General features: G+C 45.2%; 1 protein-coding gene across 1 annotated transcript; it reads right to left on the minus strand.

Moving 5' to 3' along the window:
* Positions 1-513: 513 nt before the first annotated feature.
* On the minus strand, positions 514-19597 carry Bub3 (mitotic checkpoint protein Bub3). Its single transcript, XM_089545238.1, has 5 exons — positions 19248-19597; positions 18582-18800; positions 17119-17340; positions 12925-13108; positions 514-964 (listed from the first exon to the last, which is right to left on the minus strand). The coding sequence occupies exons 2-5, from the start codon at positions 18777-18779 to the stop codon at positions 585-587; spliced, it is 984 nt and encodes a 327-aa protein (XP_089401364.1). The 5' UTR covers positions 18780-18800; positions 19248-19597; the 3' UTR covers positions 514-584.
* Positions 19598-21277: the final 1680 nt, after the last annotated feature.

Consider the following 21277-nt stretch of genomic DNA (forward strand, 5'->3'; position numbering starts at 1 on the left):
CAGACTGAATCTCCAAAAGCGAGCTGCGCATGGCAGCTTATACAATCGTTTGCCATGGGTACTGACGCGCGACCACTCAGTTCTGGGCTGTGGATATCCGACAGCGCATCGCTGCTCAGACTGAGCGAATTAACAGTGGCACTCGCTCGTGCATTCAAATTGCTGGCCATTTTTCATTACCAAGATACATGTAATTAAGATGCAGCCAATTTGTCAATTCGAATGAACCAAAAGCTCAATTTGGGAAAGTTCGAATTGTCGAAATTCTAATTTGAGTTCTGCTAATGCAAACAAGAAAAATATTTGATGAAAGTGCTGTGAACATTGAGCTCCACTTACTAACAACCCATTTTGCTTCTTGAAATCAACCAGGCTGTACACACCCCATATGCAGCTAATGTCTGTTGTTTAAAAGCTTACAAGCTCAAAAGTCACCCACTAAAATGAAAACGGTAAAAGAACAATTCACAAGGTCACTTCAAAAGGGGTGCTGAGGTGGAGACAGTACAGGTGTTCACAGTTAAACATTCATGTTTATTGAATAAAAAAAGAAATAAAACAAAAACAAGCCAGTGATAATGGAGCTATTTCGGCTTTGTCTCCTGATCAGTGACACGACGCACAAAGATGGCGTCGGGCGGTGTGTTCTCCATCTCGCCCTGTTCGTAGAGGTATGAAGAGCCAATGGCCAACAGCGAGCCATCATGGCTAAAGGCCAGTGATGCAATGCTCGATGGGTACTTGTGGAACTGACAGAGACGCTTCTTGTTGAAGCCGTCCCAGATGTTCACGTGGCCGTCACTGCCTCCCGTCGCAAATGTGTTGTACAAGTTGTGGAATGCAATGGCGTTCACAGGGTAGATGAGCTCGATGCCATTGCTGTCTTTGGCACGGTGACACTTGAAGGCGTACTTCTTCTTTTGCACTTCGGGGTTTGGATCCAAGTATTCGACAGCCACGCGCCCTGTGGAGAACCATACAATCAGCAACCTGATGCAACAAGGGATGGCAGGACAGACAAGAGGGTCAACCACCGGAAGTACATTGAGAAGTGCCCTTCCTGTTGTGTTCATTATTCTGACTGCTGTAAGTTCTCGCTCCAGTGGATAGCCAACTAGGTCAAAATGAAACAGCCTTGCCACCAGAAAACAAAGTCAGGCAAGTTGATTACTAGGAGGCTTGTTATACTTAGCTAGTACAAGCTAAGCGCCACAATCCAACGGTTACACAAAAGCTCAGCGGCTGAGGCACTTAGCTCACAAGCATCACACCACGGTTTCAATGCCCATATGCATTTAGCTAGGGACAAAATCTGAGGGGGCACTTAAGCCCCGCCTTTAGGATATGATGTGATAGCATAAATGGGTCCCTTCAGTGGCTTAGGGTTCTTTGGCATATCACTTCACAGCCATGGAAACTATTCGTTCCTTCGCCATCATGTAATGCTCAACCTACACTTAAGTATACAATACAACAGCATTACTGACACCTCTCTCTGTTGCCTAGGTACTATCACACGCCCATGTATGCGAAATTGGTCATTCCGTACTTTACATTTACAGAACGGAGGAAGCCCTCATACCAATCCTGGCACAGTGGAGCAGCGGTTAAGCGATGTGCCACTGTCACAGCAGGTGGCTATGTTTGGAACAGCGGCTGTTTCAAACACAGCCACTGGTGGGGCTTGTGAGATCCAGGCTGTGATAACGTCACAAGGTCATATGACTTAGGGGCAGGTGGGCCAACAGAATTTTTTCTCTTAATGCCGATGACACTGACAACAGGATTTGTGCATTTTAACAATATTTCTAAATATTTTAACAATATTACAAAACTGCTGGTGCTCAAAAGTAACCTGGACTCCGCAGCAGGGCATCCTTCAATGTCCTCTGTCTAGCTTTGGAGCATTAATTCCGAAGTATTACGTACTTTCCCACGAGTTTCCTGTGTTGTCTTTGAATGACAAATAAGGAGATCTGGTGCAAACCCCACAGTTTGCATTTGTAAAGCCTTGATGCACAGTCTTTCTTTCTACTGTGTCAAGCTGCTAATTTGCAAAGAACGTCACCTGACAGTAAAGCAAGAGCATTGCGTTTTGCCTCCAAAATAACTCTTTAGTACAAAAATATGATAGTAGACTCCCACTAAGATGAACTCAGTTAAGACGAATTCTCAGATAAAATAAACAATGTGAGACCATTTGGTTGGTTTCCCGAAGGATTGAATGAAGAAACTGCACTCAAGGTGAACTGTCTCGCAAGTGATTCGGTTAAAGGTGCACTAAAGAGCGCTATGGAAAATTTCAATTTCGCTATTATTTTGTTCCTCGAACAAAAAGTTTCAGTTGCAGATAACACAGCCGTAAATAAGCCCATGGCAATAAAAATAGCTGAGGACTCTTTACTTTTGGAGAGACTGCTGCCACAGGGTGATGAAACCCACCGCCTGCTCTGACTGAGGCGCACGCTTCACTTCTTTCCTTGTATTGCATCAGTGATCACGGTTCACCTCTCTCAATGGTCCTGCATATGCCCCTCTCCCCAGTTTTGCAATCCCACGACATCAATCAATCTAAATTTTTTTGTGTGGTCTGTGGGACGCCATCGCGTTTTGTAGCAAATGTTACATTTGGTTCACATGCAAGCCACACATTTTCGAAGATCACTCCGCGTGTTACTGTGTATTACTGCACCGATGGCAGAGCAGCGAGCAGTCACACGATTGGCTGAAAGGCACTCCTCGCGTTTGTTGACTTCTCCTACTTTCTGCACTCATTTCAAGAGCAACCAACGCGAGGAGTGCCGTGAAGGTAGTGTTATCAACGGCTGCGGCAGTGGCAAGAGATGTGAGCAACCCGCAAGCACATGAATCAGATGGGCCGATCATCTGGGGCACGCCACACTGCAGGAATGCAGTACCGGTAACATGTCGTGAATGTGTTGGTGAACGTAGCTGCAGTGACCACAGGAGGGACGGGGCTGGAACCCAGGTTTTCCAATGTGCAGCTTGACAGCATGCCCATGTTTGCAACCTCCTGGCGAACAACGGCCTGAATGAGAGATATAGTGGGCAGCGTGTTGTCTGGCAAAGGCGGGGTGGAGGCAATGGGCGCTAAAGCCTCTACTCCACGGCGCACAATCTGAGTCAAGTTTTCAGGGTTCGAAGGCTGTCCCATGAGGAGCTGGCAGCTGTGTTTGGCAGAAGGCCAAGCCATGGGCAATTGTCAGTGGCAGCACACAATTTTTTTTTTAATTTTTAAGCAGCTGGCAGCTGTGTTTGGCAGAAGGGCAAATGGTGGGTAGTTCTTTCTGTTCAGGGTTAGCATAGCATTCTTTCATTTTTAAGGCAAAAGCCTTTAATGGCTTATACTCTGGTCCATCTGTCACTCATCCACTACGAAGGGTGTCCAATATGTGAGACAGTTACTGCATAATTTCCTTTCCTTCAATACAATTTCCCTTTTCTTCATTATGGCCCCTCTTTCTTCTTTCACTCCCACTTCCTCCCCGCCTGTACAGTGCGGTTCCTGTCCACCAAGATGACAGAGAATTACTGCTCCATTTCCTTTCCTCAAAAAGCATTGGGTGTAGGGAACCCATGGACTCCCTGGCAGCCCTACAACACACTGTCACATTCCACTTCTAAAGGTGAAGCTTAAGCATCATTAATTAGCAGTTAATTAGCATTTAGTCATTAGCCAGTAATTATTCACTGATTAGTGATGTCATTGTTTAGTAATAAGTCATTCGTTATGTGTGACCTCATCCAGTCGTGACATCACCAGTGCCACAGAGGCAGTCAAAGTGGTGCACAAAACACTTTTGCCTCTATACACTTTAGACAGTCAAAGTGCCCCATGAATTTTTTTTCCTCTCGTGGGCATTGCGCATTGTCCGCTCTAAATTATGATTAACTTGCTGTCATTTTCAGTGACATATTCTGCGGTTACATGTATTACTGCATATTTTTATAAGCAGTGGGCTAAGTGTGAGGTTAACATAATGTCATCAGGACTGTTCAAAAGGCAATTACCTACGGCTAAAACTATGAGATGAAACACCATTAGCTTTCACTGGATTTCAGAGCAGCGCAGTCCATGCCTTCCCAAATTTTGAAAAGACATAGGTTCAGAGGAGTTTTATTTTTCGATTTTCGCAGGAGACATGCCGGAACAACTAAACAAGTTGTCGAGAAAGACATTGTTTGCGCAAGCCTAGAAAACTATCGACACTTCCAAAGATATGGGCCTGTTATCAGGCTTTACAGTAACTCCATGGACTGTGAGACATCATATGCAATGTGTTGAACTTAAGACAAGACCCCAGCTCCAAACCTGCATACCTGTGAAAAAAATTGGGTTTCCAAGATGATGCAGAGAAAGGAATCCCCGGTGTGGATACATCACAAACGGAAAAGAGTGATTTCATTAGACGAATTGAAGTTCTTATCGTCCAGGAGTGATGGGACTCATGGTATACGTCGCCCATAATACAATTTATATGAACCAAGTTAAACTACAGAGGCGGGAACATAATGGCACGTGGCTGATTCTCCGTTGTGTGGAGTTTTTCTCCTTGACTGAATTCAAGGTACCATGAGTGAAGAGGTTACTCAGGACATTCTTGAAAAGGTTGTGCTTCCATAGGCAAGCAAGAATCTGGAATTTGGATGTGTGTTTCAGCAGAATTATGACCCGAAACACTCAGCACTCTCCTATGCTTTTGAAAAACTGAACACAGAGGATGGTGGACCTTAGAGTGGCCAAGCCGGGCTACTGAGATTATTTCAAATGAATATATTTTGGATAAGCAGCACATATCGTCGGACAGACAAAAAGCCGGCAGCCCCAGGCAGAAAGCTGAGAAGCTGCTGCAAAAGTGGAGAAACATGGACTAGACATCCACTCAAAGCTTCCTAAACTCCATGTCTTGGTCGAGTCAAGCAACGATCGCCAGAAAAGGCTTGTGTGTGAAGCACTGATGCATTAGGTTATTTTGAAAAGGCATTCTTTAAATTGTTGCCTCATTATGAAACAAAATGAAACGTGTAATCGCTAGTACCTTCATGTAATGCAGAATGAAGACCTTCAATAAATTTGCTATGAGAACAATTGTTGCTTTAAATGATGATAAAAATTAGTTGCTTTCTTTAAAAAGTCTGGCACTGTTGTCCTACTAGCACCGTGCACAAATTTTAGTGCAGTAAACAAAAGTTAAATTAAAAAAACTGAAATATTTTTGTTCAATACTATATATGCTCCAATTGCAATTATCCTTTACCTGAAAGATCGTTCGTTCTTTTCATGTAATACATATTTGAACAGACATAGCATGCTCACTTATCTTTTTAAGAGAAACCTCCGTTAAAACCAAAATTTTCTGGTCCCTTCAGGTTCGTCCTAATGGGAGCCTACTGTGCTGCACATATGCAGCAGCACATCCATATAGGGACCGCATTACCATTCCATGACCATTTTTTGCTTTCAACTTAATTTTTACGTGCGATTTGTGGATTAGGTGTTGACACAAAGGAATGGACCTTAGCTTTGCAAAAAGCACTCTAGTTTTCTAGGGAAAAATAATCGCACATCACAAGAGGTGGAAAATGTCGCTTTTCCTATTATATGAAATTACATGCTTGGAGCCATGCAGAACAAATGTGAAATTTTCCAGACACTTCAATCTCCGTGATGCTACTGGTAAATTGTTTTTCGGAGCAATTATTGGAGAGCAGAAAGTTGGGCTAGTTGGTTGATATGCATACTGAAAAAACTGCACAGAAACAGGAGGACTGAGCCAAGAAAAATGCAAGGACGAGCAGTCCAAAAATATGCACATAAAAATAGGAAGAATGGAACAAGACCAGAGCAAGGCTACCATCATGAACATCACGTCTCACCCAAAAACCAAAACTCTCTATCAGAGAAGCGGACGGAAGTTTGACTGACGCATTTATCTCCACTAGTCATTTGAGCATCTGCCTCGCATGCGGGAGGTGGGGCGTTCGATCCCCAGTGCCGCCGGTACCCACAGGTGATACAATGGGTACAAGCTTTCCCCTGCCTGGTGCTTGGCTTTTTTAGGGAGAAATGCTTGGGAAATGGGTCCTGGACCCCATCTTGAGCAAAAAAAAAAATCGGCAGTGGCTTAGCTCTGCTATGCCAGGATATACATAGCATGAGGTGAGGGCGAGGTGTCCACATCTCGGCGGACACCTGAACAAGAGGGAAGGCGCATAACTGCCATCTTGGAACAGTGGACACCTCAACCATGCTTTAAGCTAAGTGGTGGTAGCGACAGGTGCGCGCTGCATGCCTTGGCATTGACAACCATTGTGCCAGAAACCGGTGCTGAAGCCATAGGCCGTAAGCGTTTGTTGTGTTCTTTGGCACTGACAACGTTTTACACTGCGATCATTTTAAGGAAAAGAAGTGCGCATAATGGCTCCCTGGGTCAGTGGACGCCTGAATCCTGCTTATAGGTACGTGGGGTGATGAGAGAGAGATGTGGGCTGCAGGCATTGACAAGGTTGTGCCAGAAATGCGGGGCTGAAGCCATAGGCCATCAGCGTTCATTGTGTTCCCATTGTCTCCGATCATTTTAAGGAAAGGAAGGCGAGCGCGCGCGCTGTGATGCACGCCAGCTGTGCATAGCCATGTCACTTGCTCCTCTTGCATGCGCAGCACACGGCTCTCCAGGAGCCACACGGAACTGCTCAACCTCGGCCGGTGCAGCTCACACTACAAAAAGGGCCACAAGTGGGCTTCTACCGCATGAGACGGACTTAGGGTTGCTTGACGGCAGACCGAATCACTGGCCCGTCAATGCAATGTTTTGGCCGAAGATCCCCTTCCCAAGCATTTCACCCCAGAAAAGCCGAGCACCAGACTGGGGGAAGTCTTGTACCCATTAAAAAACCGGTGGGTCGCCAGCAGCACTGGAGATCGAACCCAGCACCTTCTGAATGTGAGGCAGATGCTCTACCACAAAGCCACCGCTTCGTTTCGTTTTTGCGTTTTCCTTGGCTTAGTGCTCGTGTCTGTGCACAATTTTTTCAGTATACAATTATTGGAGCAGTAAAATTTCCAATTTGGAGCACTCTGGAGGAGGGGAACATCAATTTAGGAGCAGTCTGGCGCACTACAATATCCAATGTGGAGGACTTCTGAGCAATGAAACATTGACTTCTCTAGAAGCACACTGGAATACGTCGCTTATAGTTTCCAAATATTCTTACGTTGACAAACAACGCTGGAAAAGTCTGAATGTGATGTAAAAGTGCGATGTAAAGTTTGTCATGATTAGCACGGTGTCTCAGGTCAGTTCTTAGTTTTATGCTGTGTCATTCAAGATGAGACACTTTTGCATAATATGCCACAGAATGTCTAGGTGAAGAGCACATACTTTGCATATGCTTGTGAACAAAAGTAGCTCATATTTACTGATGTGTGGTGCCGCAGTGTTTTTTTGGAAAGTTTAAAAAGGCTTTGCTAAATATCCACTTTAAAACCTCTTTAGTTCTTCGTATGTGTCAGCCTGCGTCACGTTTTCCTGCCCGTTTGTGCCTCCGTCACTCAAAAGAAATTGATCAACCTCAGTCGCCTCTATATACTTGTGAGCATGGACAGTCTTTATCAGTCCCTGTGCTCACCAAGCATCACCTTCGACAGTTCTGCCTGGAATGTGCATCAAGTTTGTACTAACCTAGGCCGACGTATACCACTTTATTTTTTAAACAAATGGCAGAGCACTGGGGTTCCACTTAGTCCAGCAGAAAGGTATGGCAGAGTGAAAGCAGCAACTGCATGCAGTTGCACTAAATTTTAATGTCCACTTAATGAATTAAGTGGACAAGGCAGGTGCAATGCGCATTACGGCTATGCCACTGTCTTGAATCGTACGATCCCAAACTAGAAACCTGCGTGTGGGAACGGGCCACACAGTACGGGTCTCCATTGCAAACGTGCATGAGCATCAAAAACTTTCCGCACATAATGTGAAATTGTTGGCGGTTACACACATGCAAAAGAAAGCAGGAAAAGAATGTTCCATGCGAGGCCAATGGGGGAGGGGGAAGTTCGATGCCTTTGCTGGAGAGCAATACCGTGGCCCTGCACCCCTGGCAGTGAACCCCCCCCCCCTGCCACAGATGGCTAAGCAACCCTGTCGATTTGTTCGCCTTTACTAGCTGCCTTCCCGTGGAGAGCTGAAGCATTTGTACCAGCCAAGGAAAAGCACCCTCGGCCCCCATGAGAGGTAGGTACCCCAGCAGTTGACCCGCCTCAGTGACGTGACATTTTGGTGACGTGTATGCAATTCCCTTCTCGATAGAGGTTGAATTCTCCCTTGTGCGAGTCCCGTGCAAAGAATCTCGCAGCATGTCCTTTCCTATCCTCCTCCTACACCCTTCCCTTCTCCCTCTGCCTTTAAACAGAGAAATATGCGTGCTATTTCGCAGCAGGTAATAAAAAAGATCACTGCGCCTCAACCGAACTGCAGGAAGCGAAGTGATATCATCTGCACTGTAGCGCATTCGTTGATCAGTGCCAGACAAGCTCGCAAACCTAACCTTTGCGCGTCTTCAACTAGAACATGTTACTGCAATCTGGTCAGCACATCAGGCATATCTAATTTATTCCCTCGAAGAAGTTCAGAACCATGCAACACATTTCATTTCTGACAATTACGACCTCCATTCCAGCGTCAAAAACAAGTTTAGTCACATAGGGATATCACACCTCTTTGCTTCCTGCAAAAACCAGTCTACAGTCATCATGCATCAGCACTGCCGCTTACAAGATCAATTCACACCACCTGCATAACAATCTAAGCTTTCAACGTGTATTCAGTCCAACACTCGCATTTACCCCTTCTGCATTGCCACATGCTATGAAGTGTTGGAATAGTCTTACGGAGCGCACTGCTAACATATATGACCCATTAAGATATAAAAACAAATTGAGCACCTTGTTACAGTCACTGCATTCTGCGTTCACCATGTGCAAAGTTTTGTCTGCGCATCGCCACTAACTATTGCATACAGATATTATTATCCGTGTGTCAATATGATACATTTTTCTTACAGGTTTCATTAATTGCTTGCAGTCCAAAATGTAGATTAATAATAACTTTTGTATTGTTATACCCTGTACCATTTCTTGACTCCAAATTACTGTATTACTGTACTGTGCTTGGATAAATAAATAAAGTATACCATGAAAGTCCCCGCTGTGACATTTGTTTTTATTATTCCATTTACTGCAAACCTCAGGACATAAGGGACGAATGCCGCATGATAACCACGTTTGCTGTAAGTGGGCTTTGACCGTCCTTGACAGTATGGCGCTGATAACTAAGGCTATGTTCGCCTGGACAGCTGGCACACAGAGCCACTCGACTCACATGCAATGAGTCTGGGGCAGTTTGGCACCATTTTCCCAGTTATTAATATGATAGCACAGCGTATCTCACTTGGCGCAAAGACGGCATCACTGCAATCTTTTTCAATAATTATATGCATGTGTCACACAATCCACAATTGGAATTTCACTGTAAAAAAAACCAAAAGCATTGCTCTAAAAGCTAGGAGTTGTGCTTGTGCCTTGAAATTATCCAAAATAAAAAAAAATGCAAGAGATGCCCAATTTGACTGACATCAAAAAAACTGTCATTTTTTTTCACTAAAACTCCCCTTAAAGACCTTTACAAGACAATAGTTGTACAGTCAACGACCGAAAATTCGGACGCCTGATTTTTCGGACATGCTTGATTATTCGGACTTTTTCGTGGCACCGCGACATGGCCCATAGAGCCAATGTGTAAGAGCGCTTGAAATTTCGGATGCACCGCAACTGACCACTCGATTTTTCGGACCTCGTTCGCACTCACCGCCAGTACCCAAGCCGCCATATAATGTGTACAGTGGAACCTCATTAATTCAGACTGCAGGAGAGATCGAAAACTTCATCAAACAAAACGAAATTCAAGCTTAAAGGGAGCCTCTTAAAGGTGCACTGAAGAGGATTCTGAACATGTCTTTTTGCCGCAGGAACTCGATCTACACGTTCCTAGCATTCTTATAAACAGTGAGTTATTGCCCTGGGTGGCCGATTTCCCCAATTAAATCGAATTAACGTCCGGCTCCCGCCTTTTGTTTTTGAATTCTGCCTCGTACGGTGGGCGGAGTCGACCAACGCGTGGAGCGCCTTTCACCCAGTCCCGTGGAGGCTTTGCTTTCGCTTTATTTTGTTTTTTAGGTTTCTATGAATAAATAGTTTCATTCGCAGATAATATAGCCGCAAAATAAGCCCGAAGAAATAAAAATACGCATGGACTATTTGCTACAACGGACTACTACTACGTATTACTCCGCCGATGGCAGAGCGGCAAGCCGCCACGGGACTGGGGGAAAGGCGCTCCACGCGTTGGTCGACTCCGCCCACCGTACGAGGCAGAATTAAAAAAAAAAGGCGGGAGCCAGACGTTAATTCGATTTAGTTGGGGAAATCGGCCACACATGGCAGTAAATCGCAGTTTCTAAGAAATCTCGGAACGTGTAGATCGAGTTCCCGTGGCAAAAAGACAAGTTCAGATTCCTCTTCAGTGCGCCTTTAACTTGCGACGCTGAAATTCTGCGCGAGTCGGCACATTACGCTCGCGTGTTTTCGAATTCGTACTGTTCTTGAATGTCTTCCGCCCCGCGAACTTGAACCGTAGTATGAGTTCACGGAACTCATCTGTGCCGAGTCTTTAGTCCCGAATACGGAACGCAAATACGATCGCGGAGCGCTTGATCGCGGAAGCTACGCGCATGCCATGGCCTCCGCGATCTGCTTCGGCGCCGCGTTGTTCGCGGAGGCCACGTGCGCGCACCAGAGCTTCCAAGTGCCGTGCATGGATGGCGCCGTGATCATTATCATCATCAACTTTTTTCTCCGTCGCGATTTTCCGCTGTTCACTTCGGCATCAGTATCACCAGCTCCAGCCTTTTGTGGCATGCTAGCATGCGTGTTAGCACGTTCGCCGTGATAGTTGTGTTTGTGGCTTTCGCGTGCTGCCGCCAAGCTTCGCAGTTTCAGCGCGATGGGCAAGCACCTTAAGCTACACAGCTGGGAGTTAGCTCTCGAACACGGTCGGTAAGCGTGCGGCGGGCAGGAAATTCGACGTGACAAAGAAGTGCGTCCGATGATGGTGCAACCAAAAGAGAAACACAAGCTGCAAAAAGCGCGCTTTCCGAGGCAAGCCGTGCGAGTTTCCTGAACTGGAAGAAGAGCTGCTCCTCTATGTGATGGAATTTCGGAACAACGGCTACGCGTTGACAGCGGACATGCTGTGCGGCTTCTTTTGGGATAAGCGTGCACCAGAGCGCAGCACCAGCTCAGGAGTCTAAATACTCCGCGAGTGACGATTGAACAAAGAATAAATGTCGGTCATTCCCTGGTTGGTGTGTTTTTACTTTAAAAATTTTTTTTTTCGCACATCGCGTGTATGGGCCGCACCCCGAAAATTGGCCCTCGAATCTGGGAAAAAAAAAAAGTGCGGCCCTTATACGCGTTTATACGGTATTTCGCGCGGCGAAATATAGTCATGAGGAGCTTTAGAATGTGTGCAATACAATTGGCCGCTTTCTCCGGCATACTGGTAATAAGTTCGTGATTTTTTCGGTGAAATTTGATTTTCCGGACTGCCCGATTTTTCGGTCATTTTCGCGGTCCCTAGAGAGTCCGAAAAATCAGTCGTCGACTGTATTCAAAAATTAAAACTATAAAATTAAATGCACAATGCAGACCATATTTTGTTTCCTTACAATCAGCGGATATCGTTTGTCAGAAAGAGTAATGGACTTGATTGATTGAAAAGACTAAGCTTCGACAAAATTTCAAGTCTTGTTTAACATGGCTCCAAAGTTTCAAAAATTCTGCAAAATTGCAAGCACAGCGTTTGCAACCTTTCACAATATACCATCTTTTTTTCCCATAGAAAATTAGAGCCTTTCAATTAAAACTAAAGCCCATTTCTTTGCGTTGACACAGTAGTCCTTCGATGTGACTACACATCTTGGATTCTTCTGATATGACAGTGTCCCAAGAGAAGTGACATAAGTGAGTGTCATAGTGCGCACACTTTTCCATAGTCCGGCAACATGTGTTCAAAAGGTTACATGCAAGTTATGCGTTTCCTTCCCTTCTTTTTATTTTTGTGCGGTTTTCTCCCACCGGGCGGCTCAGAAGCAGTACTGACCCAATACAAAGGAAGAAGCTGACGTTGCCATTGCAGCTCATCATCAGCCAGACTACGCCCACTGCAGGGCAAAGGCCTCTCTCATGTCTCTCCAATTAACCCTCTCTTTTGCCAGTTGCAGCGACCGTATATCCCCACAAATTTCTTAATCTCATCCGCCCACCTAATTTTCTGCCGCCCCCTGCTACACTTGCCTTCTCTTGGAATCCACTCCGTTACCTTTAAGGACCAGCGGTTATCTTGCCTTCGCATTACATGCCCTGCTCAAGCCCATTTCCTTCTCTTGATTTCAACTAGGATGTCATTAACCCACGTTAGTTCCCTCACCCACTCAGTCCGCTTCCGATCTCTTAATGTTACACCTCTCATTTTTCTTTCCATAGCTCGCTGCGTTGTCCTTTACTTTAGCTGAACCCTCTTTGTTAGCCTCCACGTTTCTGCCCCGTAGGTGAGTACCGGTAAGATACAGCTGTTTTATACTTTTGCCTTGAGGGATATTGGTCAACTGCCATTCATGATCTGAGAGAACCTGCCATACACGCTCCACCCCATTCTTATTCTTCCTAGTTATTTCCCTCTTATGATCCGGATCAAGCGACAAAAAAAAAAAAACGAGTGAGAAATGCGTTTTCCAGGTGTGCCAGGAAAAGGTGGAAGTGCGGGCAATCATCTCGACTGATCTTACCTTCGATGGAGCTCAGCACGAACCCCTGCTGGTTGGGGAAGCAGCGGATGCACCGTGTCTGGTACTTGAGGTTGGACTCGCGCCGCTGCTTGACATACCCCATGTTGCGCAAGTCCCAGACGAGCACCTTCCGCTGAGAGGTGCCCACCACCAGCTTGTCTCCGCACACGGCCATGGTGTACACCTGCACACAATGCCCAGGCAGCAGGCAAGCCACACAGGCTTAGTGAGCGAGGCACAGTCGACCACTCCCCAACACAGTTGAAAAATGTCTGCCAGGTGCCTAAAGGGAAGCTGAATTGGTTTTTAACCCTTTGAGGGTCAAATTATTTTGAAGAAAACTTTCCCAGGTGGTCAAATTACTTTATTGCGGATCTTGAATCTACAAAATGTATATAATCGAGAATAAATAGTAAAAAAAAAAATTAGGAACAGTACTTTGGTGACAGCATCACTCACAACTGGAAAATGTTCAATAGAATAGAATAGCAACGGTGATAAGCAAGCTAAGAGCAGCACCAATAAAGATAGAAATCAACTTTCGCCGCCTCTGCAAAACAGTGCCCACAAAGAGAAAACACGTTTCGCGCCACTCCGTTGCGATACCGCGGCGGAATCGAAACCGCGTAGGCGCGTTGCCACAGAGGGCGAGAATACCTCGCGAGCAACGGTGATAAGCAAGCTAAGAGCAGTGCCAATAAAGGTAGAAATCAACTTCGACAGCCCCTGCAAGATAGTGCTGACAAAAAGAAAACTCAAATTTCGCATGACTCCGTTGCGATTACGCGGAGAAACCAAAACTACAAAAGGGGTGTTGCCGCAGTCTGTGCCGCCGCGCTAAAGCTAGACACAAGTTCTGCTTATCTCCGTAAGAAGGCAGCACAAAATTCGAACACTTCTTGTAAGTCCTAAGAGGTGGCAGCACCCCCCAGTGAGCACGCATTGTTCTTTTGGCGCAAAATTTCAAACGGAAGATCGAAACCGTACCCGTACGGCAAAGACCTTGCGGGACAGAAAACCGCCGCCGTACATATACGGCAAAAACCTTCAAAGGGTTAAGGGATATGAAGCTTGCAGGTAAAGCATGCCAATTTGTTTTCTGCACTAGCATTTACGACGGTGACATAATCGTCGATTAAAGCCATGGCTATGTTCCCTGATGAAAAAAAAACATCAAAGAAGTGCGGAGAAGCTCGATGATGACATCATCTACGGTGACATCTCAGATTTCTGCTGCCTTGGCCCACACCCTGCTGCGTGTCGCCTGATGTCATGACACAACGCTCTGCAGACTTTTGCTTTTGGCAGCTTTGGATTTCTTCCTTCAAGAAAGTGCTTCTACGTTGAATATGTAAGGCTGCAGTAGATCGTATTAACATTGGGTCCCTTAACCAGCGTCATGCACTGTAGAGAAGCATGAACGCCATCGTGGCTTTATTTCGCAATTGCGCCACCACTTCAAAAGCTAACACAAAACGGTTTCGCATACTTAACTCGCAAGTTTCACAAATTTGATCCCTTTGAGGTAGTAGATTTCTAAAACCTCTTCAGATGCTCTTAAAGATGTTTGAATAATCTTATAAGCTAGCAGGCAGAACTCCCATCTATAAAGCAGTGAAACGAAAGCACACACTGTGGAGTGTATTACAGCTGTGAGCTGCTGCAACGGCTCCTGTACGCAGTCCGTGTGCCATTGTTAATTCTTTGCCTTGGAGAAAGGCAAAAGGTAGGGGAGTCCTCCTATAGACCAACACTGTGTTTACAAATACAGGGGGCGTTCATGGATGCCAGAGGCTGCTGGGGGTCATCTGCACTGTTGTCTATCATGGTGAGCAGTTCGCTTGTCATGCTGCTTGAGCTGTCTAGGTTGACTCCATTTCAGCGCAAATGCAACGAATCGCTCTAATTACGCACATTTTTGTTTTATTTTGTACGCCGTTGTGCATATAAGTTACATACAGTTGACAAATGCAAGATATGTAAAGGTACCTTGTGGGGACGCCTTCGTCCCCTGTGTTCACTTTCCCGCATTGCACCCCCTACTGTAGTTAGCTCCTCCGCAAAGCACTCCCTTTAGTTTGGTTACTCTAGCTAACAGGGGAGGGCGCTCGCGTCGCAGCGACAGCAGCGCCACGGATGGCGTGTTTTGCCGCTCGCGCGCGGGGGAAGGCTAGCTCTCTTCTCCGTGGGCCCGGGAAGCGTGTTGGACGTTCACGCGCAAAGCTCCGCTCTTCGCCGCGGGCGTCCTCGTGTGGAAACGACTTCCCCTCAGCCCGTCCCGTCCGGCCTCGGAGATATTCCCTTTGCCCTAGCGTGGGCGAACGTTCGCTCGTAGCCATGCTGGTGAGTCGGACATTCTCGATTCCTCAGTGCATTTTGTTGCTAGCTGGCGTTATTGTTGTTGCAGCAATAAATGCCTTGTTTGTGTCAGCCAGTGTGTCGTTCCTTTGTTCCCGCAGAGCAGGGCCCGCTGTGGTCGGCGTGCGCTCGGTAGCGTACGCGACCACGGGGTGGGGTCCACGTGGTTTTGAACTGAGTCAGCCGCGCTTAAGCGGGGAGAACGGATTTATCTCCCCAGTTTAAACCCCACAACCTCTGCAATACGAAGCAATATGAAGGTTATGGCTGCAAGGAACAAAGAAGTTCTTCATGTTAAACATGGGTTGTGAGGACTGTAACTTGGCCAAGACATTCACGACAATACACTCTCAACATATTTACTTATGATGCTCATGGTTTGTACAAGGCTAACACATGAATTTTGCATGAGCTAAGGTGACTACTATCAATTAAGAGCCCAAAATATATGAATTCTATCACCTTTCAATGCCAGAAGGAAAACGTCAAATACTGTGCCGACAGATCCATCATGGACAGTGACATTACAATGATGCAGCACATGAGAAATGCACCAACCCAATATATGCCAACCGTAAGTAGCAAGCACAATAATCAAAACACAATACTGAAAAAGCTTCTGTTCCAATTGATCAAAGGTCACTGCAAAGTAGACATGTCACATATAATTTTTTACGGGGTACGTTACACCACAGAGGCATGCCTCAACAACTTCCTATTCGGCTTGCAATAACTGTTTCAAGCACTCTTTCTTTACTAGCACTGTAAATGAACTAAATAAGCATCGTTGTCAGGCCTTATCTAAACCTTTTTTTGCTCAATTTTAGATTTGTAATTTTTGGTGTGACCGCATCTTGTTTTATCCATACTGGTACAATCTGTAGCATCTGATGCTTTGTGGTGAAATTTATTTCTTTTTACTGTGTTTTCTTAGTGCACATCCAGCATTATGTATCATAATGCATTCCAACCTGCTATAATCCCAGCCGAGATTGGAATACTTATAAACAAACAAACAAAAAACGAATTAGTCCTTCTGATTGTCTGATTGCCTGCAGTAGCTGTTGCATACGCCAGAGTCGGACTGAACTGAATAACTAGAGGCTCACTTGTACAGAAATGAGTCATTTTGCCAGGAAGACATGCCACTGATAACAATGACACAATGAATTGCCTATATGTCTAAATTTTCCAGTTAACGATGATGTATTGGGGTTTAACGTCCCAAAGAGACTCAGGCTATGAGGGGCGCCCTAGTGAAGGGCTCCGGAAATTTCGACCACCTGGGGTTCTTTAATGTGCACTGACATCGCACTGTACACGGGCCTCTAGAATTTCGTCTTCATCGAAATTTGACCGCCGCGGCTTGGATCAAACACGCATCTCTCGGGTCAGTAGCCAGGCACCATAACCACTGAGCCACCGCGGTGGCTGGAATCTTTCCGTTAAGTGTAGCAGAAGTATAGTAGAACACTAGTTGTGAGGATAGTTTGAAACTGATGGAAATGAATTCTCCACAGCTCTCAAATCTCTGTGCCAAACAACTTACTCTTCTAATGTGTAATGGGGAACTAGCACTTCATTTTAAACATAATTCTATGCACTCTGAAAATGTTACAACATAAGACTCTTAGTCAAATCTAGGCCCAACACTTGAATATCCTGCTTCAGTCCAGTGCCAGTGCGTAAAGAATGAAACAGAAATGTTAAAAGAGCTTTAAAGCTGTTCTTGCTGACAGAAAGGTAATTACACTCCCCAAAGGTATGTTCAACCAATGTTCAACTATTGTTTACAAACAAATAGAGACATGCAACAAATAGGGCAGCACGAAATACCCTTTCAGCCTGGGAACTCGTGCCAACGCAAGTCGAAGCCCTTGGATCCCACAGCTTGACAGTAGTGTCCCAGCTGCCGGAGATGATGACGTTGACCTCGGGGCAGTATTCAACACACCGCACTGGTTCAGCATGTTTGCCAACAACCGTCTCTGCACTGCAGTTGAAATCAAAGGATTTCACCTCACAGTCGACGCCTCCACTCCAAGCATGGACAGCGTCCTGAAAGGAGAAATGGAAAATTGTTTTCCCGATATTGAGACAAGCACTTTTCAAACATCAAAAAAAAAAAAAAAAACAGAGCGTCAAGAGCTCCAGGTAAGGACATTTCAAGCAAACTAACACAAGTACACATTAATGTATACATAAATTTTCAACCATGTTTCCCTGTCTGTCAAGCCATCTGACAAGCACTATATGCTAAGAATTGGCAAAATGTTTAAAAAACGACAAGCTCTACCAAGAATATACCTTTAAGTTGGAACAGACGGCACTGACTGTTAGTCATTTCAAAATACAAGCGGAGAGCGACACAGTGGGGCCTATACATCTGGCAACGTGAACCTTGAAGCAAATTATACAATTCAAAAAAGAAAGACGAAATTTGGAGGGAAAATTTAACAGATAGGTAGGGGCGTGTTTCATAGGATAGGTGGCGCAAGCTGCCGTCCGATACAAAGGGTAAAGCCATAGTCATCCATCCATCTACACAAAATTAAGTTGTGGTGACCCTCTTGAGCCATAGAGTTTCTTACTATTACCTAGAGGGAAAGCTGGCGGCACTGCATTTAAGCCACCATGGATGCTCAAAGCATCATGGGGCGGTGAGCTACTTGTTGCGGCACAGTCGTAGTTTTTTGGGAACACTGAGTGTCATTACTAAGATGTTTCATCGCGAAAACGATGTTCGTGTGTGCGCAGACGACTTTTTCCCGCGAACGCAGTGTGCAAAACCATAGTTGTGAAAACGCAACGAGACACGACGCCAATAGAAGGTTTCACTTTTCCGAAATGCCATTAAAAAAACCTCTTAAAGTATCTAAGCAACAACACTTTTTTAAAACATATTTACTTTAAAAAGTGTGCCTGTTAATTACGAAATATTAGTTTTTGCAGTGTTCATTACTTGGCCAATAGGAAAGCTAGCCATCTCTTATTTTGGGCAAACTTTGCATTTAAATGCTTTTCTGCTCGTTTGTTGCAATCATTAGACAGGATATTGTATGTTAGGACATTCATATTTATTGAAAAGCTTTATTTTTGCATTATTTTTTAGCCAAAAGTTGTAGTTCTGCAGTCGGTAGCTCACCGCCCCATGATGCTTTGAGCGCCCATGGTGGCTGAAGTGGTCTCGAGGGGCCTCCATGCAAACTCCCATAGGCAGGTCGCCAGCTTTCCCTCTAGGTAGTAGTAAGAAACTCTATGTCTTGAGCAGTATGCTGTGCAGGGCATTCCCCACTTGCCTGAAATGAGCAGTCCAGCACTGGTCCCTTGTGGCTGTACTGTAGGCGCATGGTATTGCTGCCGACATCGTAAAGTCGCACTGTTTTGTCCCACGAGGAAACCAATAGAAACTGGTTCGAGTTCGGGCCAAACTGAAGAGACGAAATGGCATCCTTGGGAGCATTCTGGAGACGAAACTCATTTGGTACTTCCGTCATGGTGGCTTCGGGTGATCAATCCTACACAGCAAGAAAAAAAAAAAACATTCGTCTCTTATTCTACACACAAGTTTGATGCTCTCAGCTAGAAGTAATACATCTTGCACACCAACTTTTACGTTAGACGCAAAAAATTAGTCAGCATCGATAGCGACTACATTAGACAGCAACAAACACTCGAAGTGTCCGTAAGCGAAGCAGGCCGCACTATATATTTACACTTCATGCCTCGGAACATCACGGCGACAGCTACTTCAGGGCTGTCGAAAGCAATGATCACCAAGGAATCATCACAGCCCGTGGCGCAGCGCGTGAATTTACATCAACGCAATCATCTTAAAGTTCAGAACGTGTTAAAGAAGAAGACGCCATCAGAAACATAATTTGTGCTTACTGATACGCTTGAATTAGATGATTCCAAAATGCATCAATGAAAGAGAAGCAATTCAAATCATCCAAACCACTTACGTTACTGTCTTTCAGTCGCACAACCGAGTTCGCGGCGTGGCTAGGCTCAGAAATCACCAACTACACGGCAACCGCGGCACTCAGTCACACAAACACAAGGATGAAAGCACGCTAAAGCTCACAGTCACAGCATGAATAACACTGAACATATTCGATTCAAAAGCACGAGTACAACACAGCTTCCCGGCAACGCTGCACGACAACAACGGCCGCCGGTAGCAAACACACTGCAGAAAGAGCCTAACATCAGTTTCGAAGCCATCCGCAAGTTTGTTCCATTCGTGAACGAAAGTTTAGCCGAAAGCTAAAATGTACAAATTTTCGTGTTAACCGCGGCAGAAAATACTGTCCTTTTGCTGCTTTAAATTCTTTGAAAATCGTTTCGCCAACGACCACCGAAACCATAGAGACCGAAACATGCGAACTGTGAGACTAGTTCTACTGCAACCGTCGAACAAATAGAAGTATTATTGCCAGTTTAAATAAGAATATAGTAAACTTTTTAAGTGTTGTGCGCCAGTATTAAAATTCTATATTACTTTATGCAGTTTACGTCACTTGTTAACTCCGTAACAACTCGCTACTCTGTGCTGCGCTCGCTTTCGATGGCGCTGGAGAGCGCGAACTTCAAAAATTAGCCGCTGCTGGCAAAGGGCAGCTTGTATAAGTGACGTCATAGCTAACGTGTTTGGTCTGCGCGAGATGGGATGAGAGACCTACTTCTCCAATAATTTTACGCCATGAAGGCCCATCGTTTGATCAGAGAACAGGCTGTACTCATTTGAAGAGTTTGAAGCCGGCATACGAGGCATACGAGGCGGTGTAAAAACCATTAGGACACCGCTTCAATCCTGCCTGCAGGAAAGCCCTGCGTTGAAGCGGCACGTTATCATCACAGATGTTCTCTTAGAGAGCGTGCGTGAAGCATGTCAACGCATAAAATCCGCCAGCTGGAGCGACATTTCTCAATCTTGAAAAAGTCTGTGGCGTGCAATGGACAGTGGTACCCTCCGAAACTGCTGTTAGAAAAGATCAGGCGGTGACGCGGGAAACGAAAACATCTGCATGTGCTGCAGATATCAACAGTCGCTGCTGTTGTCGCTGGCTTTAAAAACACAGTCGTTTGCATCCGCTGTAGACGACTGGCCGAGTAGTTAGCAGTCACCAAATCTTTACCTCAGTAAACATGGCACATAGTGTGGGTATGTGTCATCTTTTCAAAGGCTAACAACAACAATAACCCACGCGGGGGGATCGGCCAAGGTACGGTGGTGAATACCAAGGAAGTATTTGTGTGGGGAAAAGAAGGCGTGAGGGGGCGAAGACTAGTAGAATGACTGAAACTAGAAAAAAATGTATATATTAATTGTTGAAAATTTAAATAAATGAAACAAATTTGAAGTACTAGGAATAGAATAAAATCCACTTTTTGGAGATGCTGCCGAATTTTATATACAGCTAACAAGGTAATCGACCAGTTGCAATAATGTAATCATTAGAGACCGGGTTTTAGGCAAATGCCTATTTTTTTCAACGCTTCGTAGGCGCACCATTTTTACATATGAGCACGAATTAGGTGTCGACAATATGTTTAATACTCTTTTTATAGTACCTATAAATGCCTATTTTGGGTGTCAGTGCCTATAAATGCCTATTTTCGACGTCGGTGCCTAAAAATGCCCTATTTTACAGAAAAGGGGCCTGAAATACGCTGTGGTTTCGCTTGCAGATTCTGTTTGCTTTCGAACCTATTTCGATTTTGAGTAGAACAAACACGTGGCAACATTAGATGACCTCGTCAGTTGGCTGTGGTGAACACTGCACCTACGCCGGCTGTGTACACAATACCAACCACGTCAGCCGAAAATATCGAAGCAACCTTTTTATTATTTTCTGCCATTTTATCGTGGCAGCTTGTTGATGACTTTGGCGTTAATGAACTTTCTGCGTCAGTCAAGGGTGTGTCTTTGAAAGCGCCTTCTCGTGTGTGCGCGTTTAAAGAGCAGTTGCTGGAAGTGCCTCTCCCGCCG

Source organism: Amblyomma mixtum, chromosome 1, assembly GCF_055824585.1.
Source record: "Amblyomma mixtum isolate Tamu chromosome 1, ASM5582458v1, whole genome shotgun sequence".
Lineage (NCBI taxonomy): Eukaryota > Metazoa > Arthropoda > Arachnida > Ixodida > Ixodidae > Amblyomma > Amblyomma mixtum.